This window comes from Rhodamnia argentea, chromosome 10 (genome assembly GCF_020921035.1).
Source record: "Rhodamnia argentea isolate NSW1041297 chromosome 10, ASM2092103v1, whole genome shotgun sequence".
NCBI classification, from domain to species: Eukaryota; Viridiplantae; Streptophyta; class Magnoliopsida; order Myrtales; family Myrtaceae; genus Rhodamnia; species Rhodamnia argentea.
In genome coordinates, this window is record NC_063159.1 from 18,696,346 (window position 1) to 18,720,775 (window position 24,430).

Consider the following 24,430-nt stretch of genomic DNA (forward strand, 5'->3'; position numbering starts at 1 on the left):
TTACTAACATCTGTCACGCCACTAGTTATTCTTCCATCAGTTTTATTACTTCATGATATTTGTCATTCACAAGTCATATAGGTACAATAGATGTCAAGCAGTTAGAACTAATCAAAGTAGCACGTTCACTCCTTTAAAACATTAAATAAGCCTACTCTCCATTCATAATCATATCGTTAGTGTTTATGAGAAGAAAGAAAATTCTAATTATTAAAAGACAACAAAAACTGTGAACTCAAACCAAAGGACAATTTTAGAAATATGGCAGTACTGTATTGTTCGTAATTATCAACGTTCTAACCTCTTTATGGTTTAGTGGACGAGTTGCAACTTCAACCGTTGTACTCCAACGTGTCCGAATTACGTTGTTTCATCGTTGGTCTAAGCTGACCGGATCTTCTTTATCGCTATACAATCGTTTTCTTTCCAATTATTTCTCCAATATAAAATATTCGACATATGTAGCACAATAGCGAAGATAACCACCACAGACATTTATTATCCAATTACGTTGATCAGCCACAGCAAAAAGCACGGAATAGCATGTGCTTCTCCGGCGAATTTTTATGCAGCTCGTACAACGCCCGTCAATAGAGCTTCCGGGAGCCACCCCAAAAGCTAATAATAAGCACGTAAGATTATAGGCTCTCTCCAACAGCGACACCCTTCGTCAGTAATCCATCCCTAATCGAGGGGCACAGGTTCGAATAAAACCGTCACAAGATGGTCCTTGGTTTCATTGTCGGGAAGGCCGTGTCCGTCTCCGTACTGGTAAAAGCACTGAGAAGCTCGCGCAAAGTTCGGACAGGCACTGAGGAAAGGCCCGAACCCAGGAAACAGGTAGTCCTCAAAGACGTCTCTGTTCATCTGCTTCCAGGCCTCGTGCACCATATTCCTGACGTGCTCCCGCGCGGCCTCTTCCGAAGCGCCTGTTTCATTCATGTAGCACTCCAGCGCCTTGAAGTTGTCTCCTCGTGCCAATTCATGCTGAGCATGGACGGCATTGGTGTTTTACAGACATAAGTCTCGAGAGTTCGTGTCAAATATATAAGAAAGAATAATGCGTAATTACGAACATACTTTCTCTTCATAAGCTAGTATTTAGAAGGAGAAGGTCAAACGTCAAAGTAAGTTACCGATGAGGTGCCGAGATCGTTGTTGAGTCGAAGGATTTTGGCAGAACAGTGCATGACTCTCGGGATTTTCGACACGTAATCAATTCCCTCTTCTGTCAACTTGTGCGTGGTTAGGAAGTAGCTGCCCAACAGCATGATCAGCCCGCCGATTGAATCCACCGATACGTCCATGTACTCCTTTAGTGTTGGTTTAATGCCCTTGTTGTACCAACTGACCTCCTTCATGTACGCCTTGCATTGATCCGCCCACTATACGATGGCAATTCGAAAAGTTCGTCAATGACCAAGTCGAGGGACGTCCTTCTCTTGTACTTTTTCGGATTCTCAAATGTTTAAATAGAAGTTTCATCACGAAAGTTGGAAGTAGGAAAGTGAGTTGCCCCTACACGGGCTAGAAATTAGATTTAGCAAATCGAGATTACCACTTTTCGCATGTAAGGAATGGTGTTGATTCCTAGCTCTCTCATCGTCCAATACCCAATTTCATTGGTCGTGTTGTAAAAGGCCATGTAACTATCCCTTATTGTTGGGGGAAGCTTGTCGACGTCTGTGATGTCCCACCTAGATAAGATATCACCATTTCAACATTTCGTAAATCTTACCATTGCTCGATACGCTCTTGGTAATAACAGTGAAGGTTAATGGGTACATCGCCCAAACCAATCAATTATATAGAGGGAAAAATAGCTAACATAAAAATTGATAAGCTCATAATGCATCAGATAATTTCTTTCAGAGACTAATCAATTGCTTATTTTTTTTTCTTGGCAGCACTAGTTACAAGGGAGAATGATGATGATAATCATGTTGCACTAACCTGACAACGAAATCTGTTAAGAGCTCAAGTTCTTCCAGCGTCCCATACACATCATAAACGTCATCGATAAGGGTCACCATAGAAACGAGCTTCGTCGTCATTTCTCTGAAAGCTGTATATTGAGGTTCGAAAACCATTGCACAACACCAGAAATAGTGTTCCACTAGCCTGTCCCTAAAGAAGGTCATCTTGTTCGCGCCAAGATCAACCCACCACCTGAGAGAATTTGCCATACAATGACTGAGTCGATCTAAATGTGCTCCTATATCGTCGGTGGTCCTTGCATGAATTTATATCCTCACGTCAAATTCATCTATGAACTACATATAGAGTGATTGCGTATACCTTGCCATATTGCTAACTTCCTTCTTGTGGACTGATTGCACTAAATTGAAGTCTAATTTAGCCAATCGTAGCAGAGAGGGGATCATGTCTTGCTGTTTCTCGTACATGTCCATGAACCACCGAGCCTCCAACCTGTTTGGCCTCCAGTGGATCGGCATATCTAATGCATGACTCACGTGGCTCGCTAGTATAGCGGGAATTTTGTCGAGGTTTAGATCCTTCAGATGCTTAGAAGCAAAGTTCCTCGCCTCATCAAGTATGGTTTCACCTTCCAATCCATGAAAAGAAGCTTCAAAAAGACTGAGAAGCCCCTTCACATCCTTATTGAGCGATTCGTCGAATGTGTCCGTCTTGTTCATAAATTTTTGGAACACGTCTATACGTACAACAAAAGGAATGGTAAGGTAAATTTTGATGCATCAACATGATTCAACAAAAGGGTAACTGGAGGCGACTACCTTGTGGTACGTTGTATCCATGCTGTCTAAGTAGCCGGAATCGAAGGGAGGCGGCATAGAGATCGTCCCAAAGCTGAGCATCTTTGGTGCTGTTATAGATGGAACTCAGAACGTTCTTGATCTCTGTCTCAAAATGGTATCCTAGCCCTAGTCTTTGAACCACGTCAATGAATTCGAGCTTGGCCACCTGGTTCATCTCCCTGCCGAATAGATCCCTGACTTCTTCCTTCAACCTCTGGACTTGCTCGGTATAGTCCTCTTCCTAGCCCCGTGAAAAATTCAAAAAAAAAAAAAAGAGAGAGATCTTAATCAAACTTATTGTTCGAGCAGAGTCAAATATTACCTCTCGTAAACAGATCGATTCTCATTTTATTTGCAAACACATTTGAATAGGCATAGTTGAGCTCTTTGCCTATATGTTGAGAATATTTCATTTCGACCAGGTTAGTTAATATCTCCTACAGAATACTATTGGGGAGTTGGTCGTATATTTAATAGAGTGGCATTGGATGAACGGCTAAATTCATAGTACTACGTACGTCGAACGCCATATATAAAGCATATACAAAAGTACGCAAGAAGTATACACCCTTATATTTTATTCAAGATACAGTTTTCTTCTGTTTCTACGTCATTTTGGATGTTGTGGACTCTATCTCATCAATGTATAAGGAAAGTAGGGAAAAGTCCCCATACGATCGTCAACCTATGTTGTTTTTGTTCTCAACATGGTCCTTGAACTTAAAACTTGTACCGAGTTTCCCACATCATACTTTCATCCGGCATTGACACGCGCATGAGCTTCAATTTGCCGGAACCGTAGACCAAGGAAATTTGATAGGAAATTATTCCACAAGTCAAGAACAAAACTGGAGAAGGGATACAAATTCAGGATCAAATGTGAACATTTTCCATAGAACCTAGCCAGGCTAGGTATCGTGGTGAACGAAAAAGAATCCCTACCGTGTAATCAACCTTGAGCGACTGTACAAACCCATAGTCCCATACATTAGGTTTCCAATTCGCCGAACGTCTCGTGATCTCTTGATTTTCGATCGTCATAGCACATGTCAGAGATCTGGTGCCGGAGGAAGCGGCAGCGCCGGCGGTGGAGGAGCACCGAGGGTGTCTAGAGAGTAGGAGAGAGGGCTGGTTATGGCTGATTGAGGAGGGGACGAAGCTTGTGAACAAAGCAGGAAGAGCCATTGCGAAATTTTGTTGCAATCTCTTAGTAAGTCCAACCACCCTTTATATAGGTGGTGTTGTTGAGCAGCAGTCATGGAAAAAGTTTTATAGCCTTCGACATGCGATTATTATTAGATTGCATAAACAAGAATTTCGACCATTTTTTTTTCTAAAATAAGTCAATAAAACCTGTTGTCCCCTAATAATATCATTGTAATTAGAGATCTCTGTGCTTTGGAATTACTCAAAAATCCCTAGGGTTATTAGCAATGGTAGACAAAGTAGCAGTAGTTTGAAGGCCAAATATCATTTGAAGTCTAGAACTTTTTACTTTTTCCTTTATAAAAAATAGGGAGAATTATCCAAAAAAATCCTAGACATAGTGCACGGCGCCATTTTAGTAGTGAAATTTCAATTTAGCTAATATAGTCCGACCTTTTGACGATTTTATAATGTAATCCTTCTGGTTGTTATAGCTCCAAAATCGCTAACCTGGCCGTCGACTATCCTACGTTTGTAATTTTTTTTTTAATATTCTATGATCTTTTTACAATTTTGTTAATTTTGCGTAGGCCATTGCCAAGTCCCCATAGGCCCTTTCGAGAAGATTAACAATGGAAAAAAATAAAGAAAAGAAAAGAAACAAAAAATTCATAAATTAAAATCAGAAATTTGAAAAAATTGCAAAAATCATCCACTGCGGTGCTAGCAGTACCACATAGGACAATCAAAGCTGACTGGATGGCCACCTTAGCTGTTCCTAACCAAAATGGGCCGAATGATCTAAATTGGAAAATAGTCAAAAGGCTAAAGACTAAATTAATAAATTGAAAAGTTCAGCACTAAATTAGCCACCATTAATTAGATTTCGAAATTTTTGAACAATCATTTGTCAAAAACAGTGTCTAATATTATAACACAATCTCCAGGAGACCCTTGAATTAATTTGTTTTCCTATAAAAAGTGTTCTCCGTTAGTCGGCATATCGTTATGCCTGCCATCAAAATGCTTACAATGCAAATTTTATCGCGAAATAATAAACAACTAAATAAAATATCAATTTCAAACAAGGAAAAAGTCACGAAAAATTTCAAACTATGTCCACTATGATACATTTAGACTAAACCTTATTTGTGACATAAAAAATCCCAAATTATGCTCGTTGTAATACATTTATCCTAAATTTTTTCTCGTGATATAAAATACTCCAAGCTTGCCGCCGCATGACACATTTACCATCTATCAAGTTTTCGTCGGATGATTTTCCAGCCAAAATTGCATAATTTGTTATTCACTTAAACTACGTAAACGCCATGGCAATATCGTTTGCCTTCCATCGTCTATGCACATTTTCAACGGTGCTAACTTGAAGGTCGTTTCCAAAACCCGCAAAATCAAGGGTAGCACACAACTGTTTATGGGACACACAAACCCTAAATAAACCAAAAGCTAATGCCCCCAAAATTCAGCCGCCTCTAATTGATAGGGCGTAGCTAATACAAAATCAATCTACGTTTGGTTAGGGTGGCTCGGAATCATGGGACACTTCTCACGTTCAAACTAGACCGCACCAAACTCCCTTTCCCTGTACGTGTTGTCGTACAACGCCCTCAAATAGAAAATCTGCTTTCGACATGAACTTAAGAGTGATGAATCGGCAAGTCGTCGTACATGAATGAGCTATAATGAAGCTACGATTACTAACTCGTTGAACGAACGGGGTCCTCTACCTTAAGTCACAATCTTAATGGGTCGGATCTAGGACAATCCTCCATTTAGTGAAATCACATCTACTACAGATAATGAGATTTCATCTCAACTTTCAAGTATTTCATAAAAGAACGCGGCGTATGGCTTCCAAATGGTCCCCTCTTTTAGGGTGCGCATGAAATCGCTTTTGATTTCTCATTTCTCTGCCAGAAACCCATCTGGTAGAGAAATGTGTTTGATAAAAACCTGATCGAAATAGAAATCCGTTTGGTAAAAAAATTGACTTACGGTAGGATTTTTCACTTATGGCAAGATTTTTTACTTCTAACAAGATTTTCGGCCAATTTTGAGAAGTAAAAAATTTTAAATTCTCGGCTCCAGAATCACTTTTTGGACCACACCCGCCTTCGCCGACCATTGCCCACCCACGGCCGCCCGCCCCCGCCGGCGGCCGCCCGCCCTCGCCGGCGGCCCACCACCGGCCTCCCACCACCGCCTCGACCGCCGCCGCCAACCACCGCCGTCGACCACCCACCACCGCCGCGACCTCCACCACCGTCGTGACCGCCGCCGCCGGCCGCCCACCACCGCCCGTCGGCTGCCCACCACCGCGAGACCGCCGCCCACGCCGGCTGCCCACCACCGCCCGGCCAGTCGCCCACGCGCCGGCTGTCCACCGGCCACCGACCACCGCCGCGCCAACCGCCGACCATCGCTGCGGCCGCCGACCACCTCCGCCGCCGACCACCGCCGCCGCCAACAACCGTCACCGCCGACCATCGCCACCGCCGACCGCCGCCGACCACCACCGCCGCCACCAACCATCGCCGCCGTCGACCATTGCCGCCGAAAATTTTGTTAATAATGTTCCAAAAATAGAAATTTTCAACAGTTACCAAACGAATTTTTATGATTAGAAGTCAATCTAGAGTACAAGTAGAAAAATCAACTTCTACTTTTGATGAGAAGTAGAGAAATCAATTTCTGATTAGAAGTTGATTTCTTGGTCGAAGGTGATTTCATGCGCACCCTTAGCTTCCATCTATAGCAGCTAAGGGTGCGCATGAAATCACTTCTACTTCTGGATTTCTCTGCCAGAAGTCAATCCGGCGGGGAAATTTGTTTGGTAAAAACCTTGCCGAAGTAGAAATCCGTTTGGTAAAAAAATTGACTTATGGTAGGATTTTCAACTTACGGTAGAATTTTTAACCTACGGCAAGATTTTTTGCCAACTTTGAGAAGTAATTTTTTTTTACTTCTCCACCTTAGAATCACTTCTTCGATCACATTGACCTCCACCGACCGCCCATCGTCGCCCGCCCGATTGCCGGACACCGGCCGTCCACCACCGGTCGCCGGCCGCCCGCCGCCGACCGGCCGTCAAAGATTTTGTTAATAATGTTCTAGAAGTAGAAATTTTCAACCATAATCAAACGAATTTTTCTGATCAGAAGTTAATCTGAAGTAAAAGTAGAAAAATCATCTTACGCTTTGAAGGAGAAGTTGAGAAATCAACTTCTGGTCAGAAGTTGAGAAATCAATCTGAAGTGTTACCATGCGCACCCTAATCTGTCCCAAAAAGGGGGAAAAAATCTATAGCGGCCGTTAGAGATTCGACATGCCGACAGAAATATACTATACGCCTCTCGGATTTAGGTGATGTAAATTGGGAGCAGATGAAAAGACGCCGCATCACTTCATAGGTTGCTTCAGTAAAGTGAAAAAAGATCGGGCAATATTGGTTTTCCATGTCAGCCAAAGGCCATTCCACCCACCGATTAGCACATGCCCACAGGGTTCTCACTTGTAAGACATTTTCAAAATTTCCTTTTTGTCTCTCGATTCCCCTCTCTTTCCCCCTCCGTTAATCTGGAAGTAGGCTTCTCCCTCATCGCTTCCGCTTGTCTTTTTTGGTAAAAGGACATCTCAAGTGTTAATATTTATGTACGATATTTATTTTGATATTAATATTTTTTTGAATCATTTAAGTAATAATTTTTTTAAAAATAATTATTTAAGTGCTAACTCTAGTAAGGTCGTCGAAATTTCTTGCTCTTGACAATAAAGTGATCGTTTTTCTCTAATTTAGCATTAAAGTGATGGTTTTTTGGATTACTTAAGTGACAATATTATTGAAAAATAATTATTTAAGTACCAACTCGAGTGAGGTCACCGGAATTTCTCGCCGTTGGAACTAAAGTGGTAGTTTTTTCTCCAATTTGACAATTAAGTGATCAAGAAAAAAATATTGACACCAAAGTGAGCACCGTACATAAATATTGACACTTGAAGTATCCTTATGCCCTTTTTCTACGCTTTCCTTGTACGTGGTGTCCTACAACGCCCACAAATAGAAAATCCACTTTAGATGTGAACTTAAGGCTCGGTTTTTTTATTTTTTGGTCTGAACTTAAGGTTCCATTTATTTTGCAAAAAATGAGTAGTATTTTTACTAAAAATGATGGTATGTATTATTAAAATATTTAGTCAATGAAAAATATTTTCATCATCGATAACAATTTGTATATAAACATTTGCATAGACAATGAAAATATTTTTCGTTCATCAATAATTACAAGCGATACATAAGATTATTATTTTTTATAATAGTTTTGAAATCACTAATTTTCCACGAAACAAACGGAATCTAAGATTGAGAAATCATAATGAAACCGCAACCGGTTGTTACATGAATGAGCTCTAAGTGAAGCTTCAAATAAAAATTCGTTGAAATTTTAATGGGACGGAATCTAGGACAATCTGGTGAAATTACATCTACTACAAATATTTCAAGTATCCCCATAAAAGAGCACAAATTTTGGCTGCCAACCCAAATAATCCCCCTCTTTTAGCATCCATCCATAGCAGCTGGCAGAGATTCGACATAGCGACAGAATTATATCATACGACTCTCGGATTTTGGTGACATAGATTGAGGGCAGACACGGTTTTGGGCTTTCTTTTTGGGCCTTTTCCCGTCACATGTCACGTCAGATTCGCGACCAAATAACATACCACGTCATGCTCCATTCACTGATTCCCACGTATGCATAGGGTCCCGGGCATAAGACATTTTTTGAAATTTCCATCCTTCACTCTCTCCGTTCCCCCTCCGTTACTGTGGAAGCAGGCTTCCTTTGCGGGCGCTCTCTTCCTCTTTGCTTCTTCTTTTTCCTCGCTTCCTCGGTCGGCCCTTTGAGCTAAGCAAATCATCTCTCTCCGACAAGGGCGATCACGATCAGACTGTGAACTCGCTCCTTCAACCCTCGCTTCGGCCAATCTCGGAATGCCCCACTCATTTTCGATCTCTTGAGACCCCTCCTCTCTCGCAGCCCACCCACCGCGGCCCAAGATTCCAAGCCTCCGCTTCCAAAACCTCGAGCCCAACAGCCTCCAACTAGGCCCAGATCGTGCAATTTGTTTTGTTCGTCCTGCCCGGGGTCGATCAGGCCGAGGTCTCCGATGACATGGTGCTTCCCGGTTCGAACATCGTGGTCGGACCCTATGCGGATCTTGTCCAGATTAAGAAAGTGGCGTTCGTGAAGAGCAGTGGGAGGTCCATGGACTGTCCCAAAGATGGGAGGCCCGAGTTTGTCATTTCGGGATCGGTCATGCGCCGTGAACATATTTTTTTTTTTATGAAACTTTTTATTATTTTACTATTTTTTTTTTTTTGCTTTTTCTTTCCTTTTTCCTTTGGCTGGTCGCCAAGTTTTGGCTCTAGCCGACGACCGGCTAGAGGCGAGGGCCAGCGAAGTCGGCCTCCCCTACCACCGGCGAGACTCGACTCTCTCCGGGTCCTAATGCGAAAAAGATATTTGAGCGAAAAATTCATTTGTTAAATGCAATGAACAGAAATACAATCAGCAATTCCTTACCAAAAAAAAAAAAAAATACAATCAGCAATTACGTAATCAGCCACAACGCTAAGCACGGAATAGTATGTGCTTCTCTGCCGAATTTTATGAAGCTTGTACAAACACCCATCAATAGAATTTAAATTACAACAGTTTCAATATCTTGGAGATCACAGAGCCACCCCAAAAACTCATAATAACACATAAGATTGAGGGCTCTATCCAATAACAAGACCTAGGCGAATAATGCATCCCCAATCGAGGGACACAGATTCGAATATAGTCGACACAAGATGGTCCTTGGTTTGGTGACCAGGAAGGCCGTGTCCGTCTCCACACTCGTAAAAGCAATGAGAAGCTCGTGCCACGTTCAAACAGGCACAGAGTGTTGACACCTAAATTTTGACTAACCTTTTCAGTCATTTTCGCAAAAAAAAAAAATTATTAGAGCTAATCTTTTAGTTCTAGCAAAAATAATTAAATCTTTTTTCATATTTATTTTTAGCATTCATGCATTTGCATTTGGACCAACGGTGGACAGACTTAAACGTGCGATTTCTAAGATTTAGTAAATTCAAAATTGGTCTAAGCCGAGAATTGCATTGAATTTTTGCTCGTATTAACCACAGTCCACATTTATCATGAAGACCAAGAAAAGAACATGACTGGTTTGTGTATAGGGAGAATATTTTCAATGGTCAAAAGTGGAAATAAAGGGAATCGTGCAAAAATTTAATTCTTAAGGCCCAATCTTATTCTGCACGAAAATGAATGAGATCAACCATGATTCTGAGAGTGGATTTCCTCATTCATTAAATGACAAAAGCAATGCAACCAGCCAAAAATTGAGCGAAATTCGATCAACATTAAGAGGAAATTGAGGCATGATTTTCTGGCACCAAGCAGATTATACTCGGCGTATTTGGCGTATCTTTCTCAATCAAAGAATTAAAAGACGCGTGAATGGAGAAAGAAACGGGGGCAGGTTCAGTCAATCAAAAAAGATATTTGGTTGGAGTGAAGGGCAGTCACTCAGGAAAGTGTTGCGCGTCGAAATCCTTCGACATGGCTTTTTTGGTTATGGGTTCTAGGCCCAAAATGACTATAGCCCAAAAAGGGTTACTTACGCGAGAATCTTTTATCGAACTTAATCCGTTCGTTTTACGAAAAGGAGTTCGGGGTCAGTTTTGGACAGAGAATGTCAAATACAGTAGATTGACACAAAAGGCGCGTTACAAACAGATTTTCAACAACTTCGACGGTCCAATATGTGCAATAGTAGCAGTATGTAACAAATTTCGACACGACCCTGGAGTTAAATCGACAGGATCGGGAGATGATGTAGGACACAATGCTGGAATTTAATCGACAACACTGGACGGAGGATTGTAGGACACAATACCGGAATTGAATCGACGGTCTTGGACAAGATGGGTGAAGGGTGCAATACCGGAATTTAATCGACAGTACTAAACCTAGTGAGTAGACGTCGGAATCTAATCGACGACACCTAACTCTGGATATGATACTCGCCGGAATTGAATCGACGATGGGGATCTAAAAACTATAGCTAGGCTAGGCTAAAGGCTAAGAGCTAGTTGAAAATGCAAGTGTTTTGGGTTTGTTGTGTGTGTATCTTGCTACTGCGAGGTATTTATAGGCAGGCTCTTTGGTAACCGCTGAGCGGTTTCTTCCTTTGGCCCCACACTTTGCCCTTTTCCATAAGCCACGTGGATGACGGTTTCCCAGTCTTCGCGCCTTTTCTTTTTACCTCGTAGGGATTACCGCCAACCGCTTCGATCGTGGCGCCCTTCCGCGCGCTTTTCTTGCTCTGGAAGGAAGTGGCGCCAGAATTTACCCCAACACGTGGCACCTTTTTGATTGGCACGTACCTTGCTTCAGTGTTCCTTCCTGTAGCTGATTATCGCTCATTCACGTGCTTGTCACGAGTCTTTCTTGAATTATTTTAAGTGTCAACAGAAAGATATATGCATGATCAGCCGACACGGAAAAAGAAATCAACTCCTGCCATGTGTGGATCTCATCTTTGCATATAGAAGGAGGTCGTGTTCTGCACGAAAAGAGAGAGGGGAAGAAGGGGGAGACACTTTCTTCATACACGGCTAGATGAAATCAGAGCAAAGGTGAGGGAAGCTGGTTTTCTTCCCTGGCGCTTAAACACGAAGAGAGCGCGGAGGTCATTAATTGAGGAATGGTGGCAAGAAGAAGTGGACATCATGCCCAGCGAAGGGAGTCTTGCTACAGATTCACGTTATAGGCCTAAGAATGAATACACATGGCCACAAAAAGTTCACGCTGAAAAGAGAGAAAAGTATTCCTGGTGGTTCCTGTTCTCTCACGACCGAAGACTAAAATTCTGGTGTCTTGCGGACAAGCTGATCGTCTCAACTGGTGCCGTTCGTTGTCGCCCTCCCTGCTGCAATGACACCTCTGGATCTTACTTCAATACTTCGGATAGCTACGACAACGCTTGAACCAGCAAAGAGCTCGACATTGTGCGGAATCGCTCAACGATTTCGTTACGCTTGAATTATTATTATTTTTTTTTTGCAGGTTTCCCGATGAATGTCCAGAAAGTGGTCAACCAATCGCGGATCCGAGCCATCGTCAAGTCTCCAGCTACGATTTTAAGAAGATAAGTCAGAAGATGGGTGGTGTTTGAAGTTGGGAAAATGTCTCGATCATCGTGCTATATTTTGGTGACCACTGTGCACGTCCACTAAGCTCTTAGTCAAAGTCAGTACCCCCATTGGCCCTATCATTCTTACGTGCCACTGAGAGTTCCTCCGCCGGCGTCGTTCGTGAGTCGCACCAAGAGGAGCTGAGCCCTCCGCGGTCGACGGTCCGTGATCCGCAAGGTCTACGTTCAACTTTGTAAGATTATCTCGAGCATATTCGAATTAGATAAGAATGTTATCCTAGTGATAATTTGTTTTCTAATTTGAATTGTCTAGATATTATCCTATCTTTTGGATATCTAATATATTTATTTTTACAAATATTATTGTCAAATTTTTAAAAGGATGTAAATTCTTATTGATAGGGATAATATAATATTATCCTATTGTTAAATGTGGTGCATTATCTGTAGTTCTTTTATTTGAATTGCATCATATCATATCTTTATCTTGATTATTTGATTTTTTTTATCATGATATAATTTGCACTTAAATAAATAATTTTAACCTGTCTTGTTCCTTCGGAATATCTATAACAATGCACGCAATTTGACTTCTATTTTGAAGTATAATCGTGCTCGAATATACATGAGAATTATATATCAAATCCTCTATTTCAAGGGGCGGATTGATAATTCCAAAGAATTTCATAGTTTGCCCTATGTATATAGGGGTGACGGTACTTCTATATTTAATTCATTTTTTCGGCCCTAATGTAAGGGTACGTTACGAATAAAACCGGAATTTAAGGTGTATTATGGGTAAGATTGTTTATTTTTGTTTAAATTTTTGTGTTTTTCCTATTCAATTAAATTTCTTAAAAATACCAAAAAGATGACTAAATCACATTGTTTATCATCTTTTGCATAAAAATAACATTTAAGTTTCTTAAGTTGTAATTAATGTTATGGTTGTAATTAATGTTATGTTCACTTTAGCATAGTTTTTACCATCATTTTTTATAAATCCGAAAATTCACAAAAAATACCAAAAATATCATGCATAACATATTGTTTAAAATCATACTTGCCATGTCGTGCGTGTCATTCATGCATGTTTTTGCCATGTCATTTGCATTACCATGACACCTAACAAGAGAAAATCCTAAATCATCAAATCAAGAATTTTTCATGAAAATTGGTACCGAATTAATGTAACCAAATCCCCGAACACTTAATCTCTAGATCGTAGGAATAAAATAGTTCATAAAATAATTCTCCGTTCATCTTCTTCTAGGTCTCGCGCACTAGATGCCTAATGTGTTATCGCGCGACCTCTTCCGGAGCTCGCGGTTTCATTCATGTAACATTCTAGCGCCTTAGAGTTGTCTCCTCGTGCCAATTCATGCTAAGCATGGAGGATAATCATGGGTTGCAAACATAAGTCACCAAATTCTTCTTGTATATGTGTCTGAGAAATAAAAAAATTTGCACATCACTGTGAATATTCTGGTATTGTGCAATTTTCATAAGGGAATATTCATGGTGAAAGGACAACAAATGGGAAGGCCAAATCCATCTCCATATTGGTAAAACATATGAGAAACTCGTGCCATGCATGCCTAATTGCGGGGCACGGGTTCGTATATAGCCGACACAAGATGGTCCTTGGTTTTGCAATTGGGAAGGCCGAATCCATCTCCATATTGGTAAAACATATGAGGAACTTGTGCCAAGTTCAAACAGGCACCGAGAAAAGGCCCGAATCCAGGAACTGGGTAATCCTCAAATGCGGCTCTATTCATTTTCTTCCAGGTCTTGCGCACCATATGCCTAATGTGTTTCCGCGCGGCCTCCTCCGAATAGCCAGTTTCATTCATCAAACACTCTAGCGCCTTGAAGTTGTCTCCTCGTGCCAATTCATACTAAGCATGAACAATATTGATGGGTTGCCAACATAAGTTCAAATACTCATCTCACATATGTATTGAAGAAATAAAAAAATTAAAATGAAGAACAATATAAAAGTAAGTTACCGATGATGTACTGAGATCATTGTTGAGACGAAGAATCTTGACAGAACAATGCACGGCACTTGGGATTTTCAACACGTAATCGAGTCCCTCTTCCATCAATTTATCCGTGGCCAGGAAGTAACTAGCCAACAGCATGATCAGCCCACCGGCTGAAGCCGCCGCAACGTCCGTGTACTCCTTCAGCGTTGGTTTAATGTCCTTATCGTACCAATGGACCTCCTTCATGTACGCCTTGCATTCATCGGCCCACTACAAGATTAAAATTGGAGAAGTGTGTAAATGACTAAGTCGAGGGACGTTCTTCTCCGACATTTTTCGGATTCTCAAATGTTTAAAAAGAAGTCATAATCAATGTTAGAAGTAGAAAATGAAAAAGTTGTCCAAAAAATCATAAACCTATTATATCGTGGCCAATTCAATCCTAAATCTTTCGACTGTGCAAAATTAATCCTAAACATATTTACAATTTACCAATTTATCATAAACCTTTTGACGATTTATCGATTTAACATTATGGATAATTTTGGCTGAAAATCACCGACGTGATGGTCTAGTGAGCGCCGACTATCTTACGTGGCACGGTCAACGTTGACGTGGACAATTTTTGCAATTTTAAAAAGAATTGTATAAATTATTCATGTGACATCCTGTAATCCGGCTCGTTTTGAAGCCTTGAATAAATGAAAAGTCTCATCGATGTACTTCAGTCGAATCTCATTCGGAATTGATCCCTCTCAAGTAGACTAACCAAATGGGAATGACTAGCTAGGAAAATCAAATACGTGGACCTAAGAACTTGGTCATGGACTGACTCTTTGGCCATGAAAATTGTTGAGGAAATATTTTGGACCAATGTAGGCCGATCCTAGAATAATTAAGGAACGATTTGGATAATACCCAACGCTTGGATCACGGGTGATTCCGTTCGACCTCGTGTGGGTTCCAAACGTCCCTGAATTATTTTCTAACGATCGTGTCCATCGGGACTAGTGATTGACCCTCACAATTGATTGATAACCAAGGTCGCCATGGCTCGAGTAATTCTTAAACGTGATTTTAATCACGGGTTGATATGCGTAACTCCTAAAAGCCGCCCGTTAGTTTGAGATACGCTGAAAATTCTATTGATCGAGATTGATCGCGAATCGAGCTTCAGAATTTGACGTCGGACCTTCGGGGGTTTCAATAAATAAAAATTTTGGACGTTTCCTCATCCTGGGTGCAATTCCTTCGCGGTTCGCCCCAAAGAGGTTCAGAAAAAGTAGATTTGGACTAGATATGGGAAATGACCCATTTGCCCTCGAAAAATACCCAATTTTTCACTTGGAACGAAGGGTATTTTGGTCATTTTCCCTTTTGGCCGAGATTGATTAGTCAATGTGGGGAGAAAATTATTTTTCCCTCTTGACTTTGTGGGCATAATTAATTATTCTCAACTTATATTATTTATTATTAGGTCTTCTTCCTCCTCATTATTTTCAAGAACCCACTCTCTCTCTAGCTCACTTTCTCTCTACCTCATACTCCCTTGGCCGAACTCTCTCTCTCACACCCTCCATTACTGAAAATTCTTCAAGCCTTCTTTGGTGTTGCTTTGGAGCGCTTGGAGTCGCTAGATCGTCACCGAGTCGCCGGCCGTGCAAGGATCGTTGGAATCGCCGCTTGTTGACACCTAAATTTTGACTAAACTTTTCAATCATTTTTGCATAGAAAATTAGAGCTAATCTTTTAGTTCTAGACAAAAATAATTTAGCCATTTTTCATTCATGCATTGCATCAGCATTTCCCTGGATTGGCGGTGCGAGATCGAGCTTAATTTGTCGGGCGATTTGGACTTAAACCGATGGGCAAATTTTCTAGCAATTCATGGACATATGTGCCGAAAATTTAAAACTATTTTGGAGCTTATATTTTAGAAAAAAGGCTTTATCTAAAATGCTAATTATTTGGAAAAAGCCTAATTAAGCTCACAATTGACACGAAAAATTCGACTAGCCCATCTATAGGGCTAGGCCAAAATTTTCAGCTCATTCAAGGATCAATTTGTGCAATTACACCCTTCGGGACTTAATTCAAGTTATATTTTGAGCCCGGGTTTATTTTACAAAAATTAAGAAACTTTGGGCACTTGATTTGGAACACTTTTATCTATAAATACAAGTGTTATGCCTAGGGTTGAGGGGGGGCCAATAAAATTCCACATACGGCAGATTTTGGTGACGGAGGGAGAGGCGTCGCTCATCGTTCTGAGCATACAAGAGGCCACTTTTATTGAATACACGGAAACGGTGAGAAGAGGCAACGCAAGAAGAAAGCCGGCGCAAAAAAGTTCACAGGCGATTCTCAAAAGCACGCCATTGGAGAATAGAGAGAGCACGAACGGGGGCCGTTCTTGAAGAGAAAAATAAATATAATATGGGAAGAAGGAAGATAAACGGTGGGACTTTGCCTCATTGTGCCAAAAACTTGATAAAGGAGGATGCATGTAGGGGACGTTGGGGGAAGCTTTGATTGTTCTTTTTGTTGTTGTTTACTCTCCACCGCCCTGCTTCATCAAGTCCACGCCATCAATTCCGGAACAGCCACGATAAGAGAGGTGAGGAGGGGACAAAAAAGTAAGTTTATTTTCTGACTTTCTGGCAGGTTACACATGGACGGACAAAGGTTTGGAAGAAGAGAAGACTTTGACCAGTCACTTTCCTTTGGGGTTCAATAAGACGCGCACAAAAAGAAGCTCCTGTGTAGGCCAGAGACCGTGGCCTCCCACTTCGAAGACATCCACGCTTGAACACACGAGAGAAGACGAAAGGAAGGTGTTCATGTTTTGTAGCCGAGGTGCTCTCGTCTTTATTTTATTTTAATTTCTACTTGTAGGCGAAGAACTCTACAGATTCTCGAAGATGGTCCATCGCATCAATAATGCACGTGGCCTATCCTGATTGCGAGTCTACTGCTGGACGTCCATGAACATCTCTAGGAACCACAGCCAGTTCACTATCCAGCCGCTGAGTCCACCACCGTCGACGTCGATCTTTCCCTCGTGGTTCCCAAATTTTATTTTACGACCTCTTAACCATGAATTTACGTTATCTATATCATCGTCAAAAGTGGTAATCAACGGTCCAGTGGTTCCCTCTTGGTTACTTAACTGATCAATATGGCTGTGGGTTTAGAATTGTTCTTCTTTGATCTTTAATCACGAAGGCTTCATGGTCTCCCGCTTTTTTTTTTTTTTTTCAATGATTATTCTTGTCTCGAAGATGTTTCCCTTTACTTTAATTTTGTTGACAGGTTCTCAAGAGTTCACGGCACAACAAGAGTGGAAGTTGGTGAGGAACTTGGAGATTGATTGTAACGGTGGAAGTTATCTTCTTCCCGAAAAATCTGCATGGGGAGAGTCAGTGAAACATATCGTGGAGTCCTATCGCCTTTCTAGTTCCTGCAGCGACGTAAACCAGTCACTCCGTCTGTCCCCGAGCACTACCGAAGCCGTGAGCTTCCTCCCGTCGTTCGAGCCGCAATCTACACGTCTTGTCCGAGATTCAAATTTGGCAATCCGATTGGCCTCCTTTTCGATTTGGGTGTTCAATCTTTGAACAAAGTTCGAATTAGGAAATCGCAATCGCAAGATAAGGTAAAATTCTATCCCTTGAATGTTAAGATTATCTTGTTTTCCTAATTTGATTTATTTGAATTATTCGAGCATATCTACAAGAAAGATTGTTGCTTAATCATGCATGTTTGAAGTTTCTGAATAAATCTTGAGATGTCATGCTTATCTTTTTAGAATTCCTGGCATATTTTGTGGTAGTTTTATTTTGAGAAATCTTGATCTTGATCATATCTGATAAGATATTTGCATTTTCTCAAAATTTAAGTATATCTTCGATCAAACTTAAGGTTTTCAGAAATATCGAGCATATCTTTTTGAATTGGGATAATTATCAAGATATTCATTGAAAATCTTAAGATAACTTTCCTAAAAGATGTTGATATCCTTTGTGGATAGGAGCTTATCTCCTTGAAAATTCTAGAATCCTCTAAGGATTTTCGGAAGTTTAATAAATATTTGCACATCTTTAAACAAAACTGCCTATAATGTATGCTCCCTGGTGCCTAGTCCCGTCGGAAAATTAAATCACACGCCACGCCCATGATCTTATGGGATGGGATGGTGATTTAAATATAGAAATTAGTATTCTGCCCTTTGGCTAGAAGGGACGTTGTATTTCTATATATTTATCCGCATACTGGCTCGAATCTTCGAGGATGTAGCGGATAAAATCTCGCTCCGGCCCGGATCTTCGGGAATGAGAAGATTTATCGGAAAATCAGATTTAAAGGTATATTATGGGCATTGTTGTTTAATTTTGTTCAAATTCATCTGCTTCAATTCAAAAATTCGAAAAAGTAAAAAAAAGGGAAAATTCGAAAATAAAAAGGGAAATCAAAATCACAAATCATCAATCGGGAAAAGGCATTTTCATGAAATTTGGTACCGAAAGGGTGTTAATTAAAAATTAACATAACCAAGTCTCCGAACCCTAAACCTCTAGTTAGCAAAAAATAAAGTATTCTCCCGTACTTTGTTTAGGTATCTAATCTACCTACCAAAAAAGATTAGTGGCTGCTCCTAAATTAAAAATCAAACCTAAGTTGCGAATTGGTAGGGCTTGGGAGAGTCCGTATTAGGTTAGTTAATTCATCTAATTAACCTAATAATCCATTAACCTATAAATTAATTTTTAGGTCGCGACACCGCTTGGTTCAGGCTTTTCCTCAACCGTTCAACGGAGGTTTTTGCGAGTTTTTGAGGTAGGATTGTTTCTAAACCTAAATTAGGTGACTAGGCTGCTAAAAGACCATGAAATTGTGAATTTTTGATGAAGAAATTGGTGAATTTGAGGGTGAAATTGTGCTGGCCGAAAATTGCAGATTTGGAGGAGAGAGAAAGCTTGTTCTTGCATGAATAGTAAAGTCAAGAAGATAATTGTTGGTCAAAGTTTAACTATGGTTACTTTATGTCTAACTATGGTTACTTTATGCTATTTATTAATCATAGTTAGGTTAGTATTTGACTCTAGTAAATTTTTGAACCATGGTTAGTTAATATGTTAACTATGGTTACTTTTATGTGACATAAAGTTGTTATGCCATGGTACCAATTAAATGTGGCATGATTACTATAGTTTAATACTATAGTCGTAAATTAATTATATGTTAGAAAATTATTATTGTTCGGCCGTGATAAATTTCCAAGTTAGTATAATTTTAATGGCACGTGATTTATAAATTGCTACGTTAGCATAATATGGTCGCATGGCATGGATTGGATACTATGGTAATATTAATTGATCGGGTAGTCTAAATTAATATTTGGATTAGTGTGAATTAATCGGGTGATCCCGAATTATTAATTCTCTAACGTGAGTGAATCACGTGGTCCCGAACTATTCTGAGAAAATGTGAGGGTCGTATTCAATCAAGTCGTCCGAGGCCAAAGTGAGCCGTATTCGTCTGATTGTTTGAGACCGAGAAAGTATGAAAGTCGTGTTCAATTAAGTCGTCCGAGACCAAAGTGAGTCGTGTTCGACTAATTGTCCGAGACTTAATCCGGTCGTGTTCCTATGTGTCCGAGACCGAGATTTATGGGTCGTATTCCTTTGTGTCTGAGACCCTGGTATATATATAGAGCCGTGTTCCATAAAGGTCCGAGGCTCAACGTTATGAACTTGTGTGATGGCGGTGGAGTAACGTGAAATATTCTGGAGTGACGTGAAATATTCTGGAGTGACGTGGAATATTTTTGGAGTAACGTAGAATATTCTGGAGTGACGTGGAATTTTTTTGGAGTAACGTGGAATTTTTTTGGAGTAACGTGGAATATTCTGGAGTGACGTGGAATATTTTTGGAGTAACGTGGAATATTCTAGAGTAGCGTGGAATATTTTCGCAGTAACGTAGAAATTTTCGGAGTAATGTGGATATTTATATTATGGCCTGATGTGTTAAAAACGGGCCCTGGAGCACGTAGAGTATTTTATTGTCGGACCGAGGCGTGGAACCCCGAGACGGGAGTAACGTAGAATATTTGAGAAGGTGTGAGAATTTTCGGAGAAAGAATGGAATTTTCTGGAATTTAATTGTGAATTTTTGGGTAAGAAAGAGGGATTGTTGGAATTTTTTTTCAATGAAAATGTGTCTGGAGGCACTAGCGACCTGATTTAGGGTTAGAGACTTTCCTACTGAGATTTTATCTCACCCTGTCATGGGTTCGTTGTTTTTCAGACCCTCCGCCTCAGCCATGAGCGTTCCGCCCCCGAAGTTTGGGATTCCTCGGGACATGGATACGCAGGTGACAGAGTATCCTGTCGAGGAGAATTAAGTTTACTATAGATATGCAACTACAGTTTGGGTAGATACCGGAGAGCTATACTGGAAGCCTTAGACCTACGTGGCATGGACTTATCGCCACGGAGACCTGACCGTGGGACCATTGAGAGGTTTCGATATTCCCTTTAATGGAGTCGGGGAGTATGATCCTGCGAATGCTGCACCCCCAGATGGAGAGGTGGTGAACCCCGATGCTGCACCTGAAGTTTTGGCGCCCGACCCCGTAGCTGTGGTACCTGCAGAAGCAGATGGCGAAGTTGTGGAGCCTTCGGATGCCGAACAGTCTCCAGAGTTAGATGAGGCCGAGCTGGCAGCCCGATATGGGATTGTACTGGGTAGCGAGGACGAGGACGAGGATTAGAGTAGTTGGCCTCATAGTTTTTGTAGCATGTTGTATTTTGGTTGTATAGTGGGCTTCAACCACGTGTCTTTTTGTTATAGGTGGTCACGGGCTTGTACGGTGGGCCCCTGAAGCCCTAGGTTTGACAGTTTGTAACAACTATGTATATATGTACATATGTGTGTTTTTACCATCCCAAGTTATCGTAGTTTTGTTGGTTTTCTGTACGAGGGTTGTTGTTGCTTCCGCATGTGTTGTTTAATTTTGTTGGCTTGAGGATCCTGGAGAAGCGTACGCAAGCGAGGCCAGGTGGGATGTCGACGGTTCGTAGGGTTCGGGTCGTGACAATTCACGTCAATACCGGCCTTCTGCCAGCCGTCCCATGTGGGACAGCTAGTGTCCACATTAGCAATTTTCGGCCCAAATTGATCGAAACGACTAAATTGACAAATTGAGGGCTACACCTAAATTGATAAATCGTCAAAAGGTTTAATATTTAATTGGCACAATTGAAAGGTATATGAATGAATTAACCGCCGTACAACAGGTTTATGACCTTTTGGACAATTATCCCATTGAAAAATCAGTTGCCCTACAGGGGTTAGAAATTATTAAGTGGACTATTTAGCAAGTCGAGATTACCACTTTCTGCAGGTGAGGGATGGGATTGATTCCTCGCTCTCTTATCATCCAATACCCAATTTCGGTGGTTGTATTGTACAAGACTTTGAAACTTTCCCTTATTGTTGGAGGAAGATTATCGGTGTCTGTGATGTCCCACCTATATAAGTTATCACCATTTCAAAGATCCTATAAATTTTACCATCACTCGATATGCTTTTCAATAGTGACAATGAAAACTAGGGTGTACCGTTACTGCCCAAACCAATCAATTACATAGAAGAAAAACAAGCTGACATAAAACATTATATGTCCAAAACACATTGAAGAATTTTACTACTTATTATATAACTTTATTTTTTTTTCTCCATCACGTTCATGGACTAATTGATTCCGTCTTTTTTCTTGGCAATAATAGTTAGAAGAAAAAATGATGATGGTGGTGGTACTACGCAAACGTGGCAATGAAATTTATTAAGAGCTCAAGTTCTTCCGGTGTTCCATATACATCATAGATGTCATCGATAAGTGTCACCATAAGTGTCACCATACAACCGATCTTCGTATTCATTTCTCTGAAAGCTGTATATTGAGGTTCAAAAGCCATTATACTACTCCAAAAATAGATTTCCACTAGCCTGTCCCTAAAGAAGCTCATCTTGTTTGCCCCAAGTTCAACCCACCACCTGAAAAATTTGTCAATATGATGACTTAGTCAATCAAAATGCGCTCCTACGTTGCCAGATTGCATCTATGAGCTATAAAGTGGTTGCATATACATTGCCAGATTGCTAACTTCCTTCCTGTGGATTGACTGCACTAAATTGAAGTCTAATTTAGCCAATCGTAGCAAGGAAGGGATCATGTCTTGCTGTTTCTCGTACATGTCCATAAACCACCGAGCCTCCAACCTGTTTGGCCTCCAGTGGATCGGCATATCTAATGCATGACTCACGTGGCTAGCTAGTATAGCGGGAAGTTTGTCGAGGTTTAGATCCTTCAGATGCTTAGAAGCAAAGTTCCTAGCTTCATCAAGTATGGTTTCACCTTCCAATCCATGAAAAGAAGCTTCATAAAGACCGAGAAGCCCCTTTACATCCATATTGAGCGATTCGTCAAACATGGCCGTCTTGTTCATAAATTTTCGGAACACATCTATACGTCCAACAAAAGAAAACAGTAGGGTAAATTTTGATGTGTCAACATGATTCAACAAAAGATTAACTAGTAGCGACTACCTTGCGGTACGTTGTATCCATGTTGTCCGAGTAGCCGGAATTGCAGGAAAGCGGTGTAGAGGCTGTCCAAAAGCTGAGCATCTTCAATGGCATTGTTGATGGAGCTGAGAGCGTTCTTGATCTCCATCTCGAAATGGTATCCTAGTCCTAGTCTTTGAACTGTGTCAATGAACTCGAGCTTGGCCACCTGGTTCATCTCCCTGTCGAATAGACCCCCAACGTCTTCCTTGAACCTTTGCACTTGCTCAGTATAATTATCCTCCTAGACATGCGAAAATTTCAAAATTCAAATATAAAAAACGGGATCTTAATGAAAGTTAATGCATAAGCAGAGTTGAATATTGACCCCCGCCGTGGCATGGCAAGTCGGCCTCTCCGGCCACCCCTGCGGCCGGTCGCCGGACTATGGCAACCGGCTAGAGGTGGGGTGGGGTGGGGTGGGGTGTGGTGGGGAGGGGGAAAAAAAAAAGAAAAGAAAAAACATAAAAATATCATAAAAAATTCAAAAATATTAAAATATTCAATTGCCCGTCGGCCGGCGTCCACGTTAGCTCCAGCAGGCCAAAATTTGCCGGATGGACTGAAATGACACAATTACAAAAGTTTTAGGAATGAATCGGTCAAAAAAAAATTTAGGACTAAATTGATATAATTGCAATAGGTTTAGGACTTTTTTGGTAATTTTCCCGTTGCATCTCCTATAGTTTCTTTGTTGGGTTGGTCATATATTTGATAGAGTGGCAATTGGTGAATGTGTAAACTGATATTTCATATCGCGAATGTCATATATAAAACATATACAAAAGTGCACACGATCCCGAACTTATGTTGTTTTTGTACAACCAAGTTCTTGCTTCGCCCCCGTTTAACTTAGCTAGGCTGGTTTTGTAAGGGATAAATTGTCCAAAAAGTCTTAAATTTATTGTGCGCCGGCCAATTTAGTTTTAAAATTTTTAATTGTATCAATTTAGTCATAAACCTATTATACGGCGGTCAATTAAGTCCTAAACTTTTCAATTGTGTCAACTTAGTCCTAAACCTCTTGAAATTTTATCAATTTAGTCCTAAACCTATTTATATGGATAATTGGCCGAAAGGACTATATTGACAATTTATCAAAAGATTTGGGATTGAATTGGGAAATCGTCGAAGTGTTTACGAATAAATTGGCATAATTGTAGTGTTTATGATTAAATCAGCACAATCGAAAGTTTTATGACTGAATTGACCGCTGTACAATAGATTTAGGACTTTTTGAACAATTTTTTCGATTTTGAGTTGAAAAAGAGAGCAAACAACCATTACCGTGCAATCGACACTGAATGACTGCAAAAAGCCATAGTCCCACATGTTAGGTTCCCAATTCGCTGAACGTCTCACGATCTCTTGATCTTTAACCGTGGAAGCGCATGTCACTGGTCGGGCGCCGGAGGAGGCGGAGGAGGGGAATGAGGAGCGAGGGTGTCTAAAGAACGAGGGAGAAGGTTGGCTATGGCGGGTTGAGGAGGGAAGGAAGCTCGTGAAAAGAGCAGGAAGTGCCATTGTCCAAAATTTGGTGCAAGCCTCTTTGTAAGATAACCATGCTTTTATATTAGCGTTGTCGTGGAGCACTAGTCATGGGAAAAAGACAGTAGCCCTCGACACGATGGTGATCGA

The 24,430-nt window shown here is 40.9% G+C and overlaps 1 protein-coding gene across 1 annotated transcript; it reads right to left on the minus strand.

The window, feature by feature from the left end:
- Positions 1–474: 474 nt before the first annotated feature.
- Positions 475–24,329, minus strand: LOC115733698 (beta-bisabolene synthase-like). Its single transcript, XM_048271426.1, has 8 exons — positions 24,213–24,329; positions 3,720–3,873; positions 2,757–3,018; positions 2,299–2,674; positions 1,954–2,169; positions 1,559–1,697; positions 1,137–1,385; positions 475–987 (listed from the first exon to the last, which is right to left on the minus strand). Exons 1-8 carry the CDS (start codon positions 24,314–24,316, stop codon positions 685–687), a joined length of 1,803 nt encoding a protein of 600 aa, XP_048127383.1. The 5' UTR covers positions 24,317–24,329; the 3' UTR covers positions 475–684.
- Between the last annotated feature and the right edge of the window lie 101 nt (positions 24,330–24,430).

Coding starts and splice junctions, on each gene's coding strand:
- LOC115733698 (XM_048271426.1), bottom strand. CDS start 24,316: ATGGCACTTCCTGCTCTTTTCACGAGCTTCCTTCCCTCCTCAACCCGC. Junction 2,675..2,756: donor TGGATACAACGTACCACAAG/GTAGTCGCCTCC, acceptor TTGTACGTATAG/ACGTGTTCCAAAAATTTATG. Junction 988..1,136: donor ACGATCTCGGCACCTCATCG/GTAACTTACTTT, acceptor GTCCATGCTCAG/CATGAATTGGCACGAGGAGA.